This window comes from Micropterus salmoides, unplaced genomic scaffold, assembly GCF_014851395.1.
Source record: "Micropterus salmoides isolate LMB-PRFRI ecotype aquatic unplaced genomic scaffold, ASM1485139v1 Ms_hic_scaffold_163, whole genome shotgun sequence".
Lineage (NCBI taxonomy): Eukaryota > Metazoa > Chordata > Actinopteri > Centrarchiformes > Centrarchidae > Micropterus > Micropterus salmoides.
In genome coordinates, this window is record NW_024040741.1 from 4178 (window position 1) to 8476 (window position 4299).

At 41.1% G+C, this 4299-nt stretch overlaps 1 protein-coding gene across 1 annotated transcript; it reads right to left on the minus strand.

Annotated features, from left to right (window-relative positions):
• Positions 1-504: 504 nt before the first annotated feature.
• On the minus strand, positions 505-3805 carry LOC119906499 (volume-regulated anion channel subunit LRRC8C-like). The gene is given in 2 exon segments (XM_038723894.1): positions 505-1892; positions 1895-3805. Coding segments are annotated over 2 exon segments (2235 nt in total). The 5' UTR covers positions 3780-3805; the 3' UTR covers positions 505-1542.
• Between the last annotated feature and the right edge of the window lie 494 nt (positions 3806-4299).

A 4299-nucleotide genomic window follows, 5' to 3' on the forward strand; every position in this document is an offset into this window, starting at 1 on the left:
CACATATAAATTTAAGTTCCCTCATTTTACTTTTCTTCCTTGTACGCATGTATTTGGTGAATAAAAACATTAAAAATGTATTTTTTCCCATCGGTGCCTCATGTACGTCATATCATAATAGACTAATCTTCTTTGCGTTATTAATCCTCATCAGCCAGCAGGAGATATCTTATTCCACAACACAACTGAGAACACTCAATGTGTGGTTACGACTTAACCTTTCAGATATCAGGTTGCACAATAGATTTAATCTTATTCTTTCTTAAAACTTATTTCTCTCAGTCAATTCAGCACTCTTGTTTTCACCATACTGCATCACTGGTCTGATCAAATCGTAGTTTTTTTGTTAATTTTAGAAACTGCAACCTTAAAAAAATACCATTTACAAATAAATCAATTTTATTGGTCAACAACATAAAAATACTGTTTCAAAAAAAAATTTTCTGTAATAAGCTGCATACTGTGCACATTCCAAGAGCTGAAGAAAACCACCAGTATGACCTATCCAGTCCTAAAAGTTTAATGCACTTTAAAATGTAATCTTTCTATAATACAGAATTGTTTTGCCAAGGTATAATATGTGCTTATGTATGTTATATCCTTAGTTTTTTTGCATTTTCCCTGCTGCGGTCTATGTGAACTAACAGTCTCTTGAAGAAAATAACACACTTTATACAGGCAGCATAAAATATATAAAAACAGTAATTGTAAGGCTACAGGCCTAAACTAAGAAAGCTCCTCAGTTTAGATTTACAATCAGTAATGAAATTACTTTATGTAGTAGTGACAAGAAAAGTTCTTCAAAAAAGGCTTATTTGCTTCCTTGCAGTTAGATGAGAATATCAATAATGTTCTCATGTCTGTATGCAAAATGTGAAATGGTACAGCCAACAGACTGTTACACTTAGTTAACTTAGCATAAAAACTTGAAGCAGGGGGAAGCGGCTTCCTGGCTCTGTCCCAGTGTCTAAAGCTTTAATTAATTCTTTAATTTAGAGGCTTCATGAAGTGGACCAGGGCACAAAATAGTCCAGCATGTAACTCCTCATAAAACAATTTCTCATTTTTACATTTTTTTTTGGGTACGGATTAAACAAACAAGCTATCACGTGTAATTTGTTAGCTTCAGAGGTGCTAGTGGGTGGTTTTGTTTTTTTTTTCACCTTTGGACCAGTCCAGTCTTTGTGCTAAGCTAAGCTAAGCATCTGCTGGCTGCTGCTTCATGTTTAAACATACACAGATATGAGGCTGATATCAATCTTATCATCTAAAAGCTCGGCAAGAAATAAAAGGGGCGTAGTTCCCAAAATGCTGAATGATTCCTTTAAGGAGGATTTGTGACCTGATAATATGTCAAAAGTAAATAAAAACAGAACAAGCAACCCTGTTGCAGGCACACTATGTGACAATACATTTTTTCTTCCCTCTCTTAAGGAAACTGGAAACATAACTCTTAATTTCCTTAACAGTAGTGTAATACTTGAGTATGGTAATGAGTTTATACAAAACAAACAGCAGGCACTGTGGCTACAGTAAGGCATCTCACTCCACCTTCATTTGGTCCCTGACATCTGAAGGCAGAGTTTCAAAAAGTGTCTCTTCCACTATAAGGCCACTGCGCTTCAAAGCACGACAGCAACCGAGCTCTTGTGGCAGAAGCTCAAAGTGGTTCCCTTTGAGCTCCAAGTGGGTCAGTAGAGCTAAGTAGGAAATCTTTGGCGAGAGTATGGACAGCGAGTTTTTGCCGAGCTTTAGCGTTTTGAGCTTTTTGCAAAAGAAAAGCTCATCTGGTAGATTTTCGATTTTGTTACAGGAGACAGCGAAATACTGTAGACTCTGAAGGACTCCAATTTCAGGAGGGATGAATCGGATGTCATTGTTGGACACATCAGGTAACGCAGCTTGTTGCACAAGAACAGGTGTGAAGGCAGTATCTCGATCTTGTTGTGGCTGAAGTAAAGGCGCTCTAGGCTGCCAAGCTTCTTGATATGCTCCGGGATGTACATGATGCCATTGTGCCAAAGTTTGAGCGATGTGAGCTTTCGAAGATGTTGGAAGCTGATAATCTCCTCTATTGAGCGAAGGTTATTTTCTTTCAGGTCAAGTTCTTGCAGATTCGTCAGGCTGAAGATGGCATGTGGGATGCGTTCCAGATCACAGTGCACTAGCTCCAGCTCGATCAGAAGTGACATCTTCTTCAGGTTGTTGAGCATTACTAGCTTAGTGCCATCATTGTGTATGTACAGCCGCTGCAGATGGCTGGAAACATCCACTATAGACTGGGGTATCTTGGTGAAATTACTCTTAAGGTACAGGGTTTTCAAAGCCTTCATCTCCCTCAGCGACTCAAGGCCTATATTTTTGGAGGCATCGGGGCTTAAAGATCCGGTGAGATAGAGCTCCTCTAAGTTGCGCAGGCCGTACATCCAGTTTGGAAGTTCCCTGTTATCATCGAACTTCACACGAAGCACTTTCAGGTTCTCTTTGAGGAAAGAGGTAGCTGTTGTGTGCGACTTCAAAGAGCATTGGTAAAGAGACAGCTCCTGAAGGTCTTCCAGCTGAGAGATGCAGGCAGGGAGGGTGACATTGTTGATGATCTCAAGCTTGAGCGACTGCAGCTCTGTCAACTCAAAGACAGTGTCAGGTAACCCAGGCAGCATGAAAAGCTGAAGTTCAAGTCTGTTGTTGGCGTTAGTCTGGAGTCTCTGACGCAGTTTCTCCGCGGTCCACTCATGGTTGAGGTTGAGCTGTTTCAGTTTGTTCTCACTGACCTCGGATAGAAAAACTGCAAATCGTTTAGAATACAATGGGTCATACTGATCAATCATGTGCAGCATGAAAGCAAAGTCATTCTTGACGTCTGGTATGTCACTGATGCCCGTTTCCTGTCGCACATACTCAAAGGAGTATTCTTTCAGTGAACGGTAAAACAGCCAGTAAGAGGTGTACAGGTTTGTTAATCCATAGACAGCCACTAAACACAGGTAACAGTAAGAAAGCTTGGAAAACAGATGAGCCATCGTGTGGTTGCACTGAAAGTCTTTATAGCCTGTCATGTCCTGGACATCCTGAACTTTGCAACACACTTTATTCTGCACTTTGTCCACTAGAGAACTATTATAGGCAATGATCAGGACGAATTTAAACACTTTAACCACTGTCTGGCGAACATACATAAGGTAGAGGATGTCTCCTTCCTCAACATGCAGACGGAACTTCTTTACCTTTTCAAAAAGAGCTTTAGCTTGTTCACCCTCTTTTTTATCAAGAACACTTGCTGATGGCTTGTCAATGACAATCTTTTCGGGGATGGACCGGAGGGACTGTGTCTCCTCCAAGCTTCCTTCTCTGGGAGACACATCAATGTTGGACCTAGGAGTGCTGCTCTTTGTATGGTCCGTTTCTTCAGGATTTTCTCCGGACACCTCTGACAAAGCTCGTGTGGTCCAGGGAGAGTCAAAGCACTTGCTAAGCATGGAGATAAAATGCTCTATTTTTGAGCTCGAGCCAGGGAATTTGAACCAGAAGTTGCTGCACACCATGAAAACTAGAGTGTGTATAAGAACCAAATAAGGAAAGTACTTGGCATACCAATGCAGAGCCTTCTCATAACACATGTGATTGATGAAAGTGTACTGTTGGAAATCCAGATTGGTTTTCCGGCCCGTCATTTCTCTTGGTACCGCTGAAATATTGGATTGCAGGTGCAACAGTGACTTCACTTCCACTTCACTTGTGTTCGACATTGTCTTAGGAAGGCATATGATTTTATCTTGCATTACCTAAAATGAAATGTAAAAAAGGAAAGATTAGCTAAAATTACTTAAAGGAGACATTCAGACACTTGGAGACAACAATCAGTACGTGCACTTAAATAACAGGGTTACAGTTGACTTTCTCCAGGAAGCTGATTTTCAACTTTTGCCAGAATGCATTGTGCCTTTTCTGGCAAGGCCCACTATATGGACAAAAGATCTGGGACATCCCATTCTAAAACCATAGGCATTAATATGGTGTTGCTCCCCTGTTTGCAGCTATAACAGCTTCCATTCTTCTGGGAAGGTTTTCTACAAGATTTTGGAGTTTGTCTTTGGGAATTATTGCCCATTCATCCAGAAGAGCATTTAAGAGGTCAGACACTGATGTCGGACAAGAGGCCTGGCTTGCAATATCCGTTCTAGTTCATCCCAAAGGTGTTGGATAGGGTTGAGGTCAGGGCTCTGTGGGGGGCAGTCAAGGTCTTCCACACCAAACTAAGGAAAAACATTTCTTGTTGGAGCTGGCTTTGTGCGTGAGGGG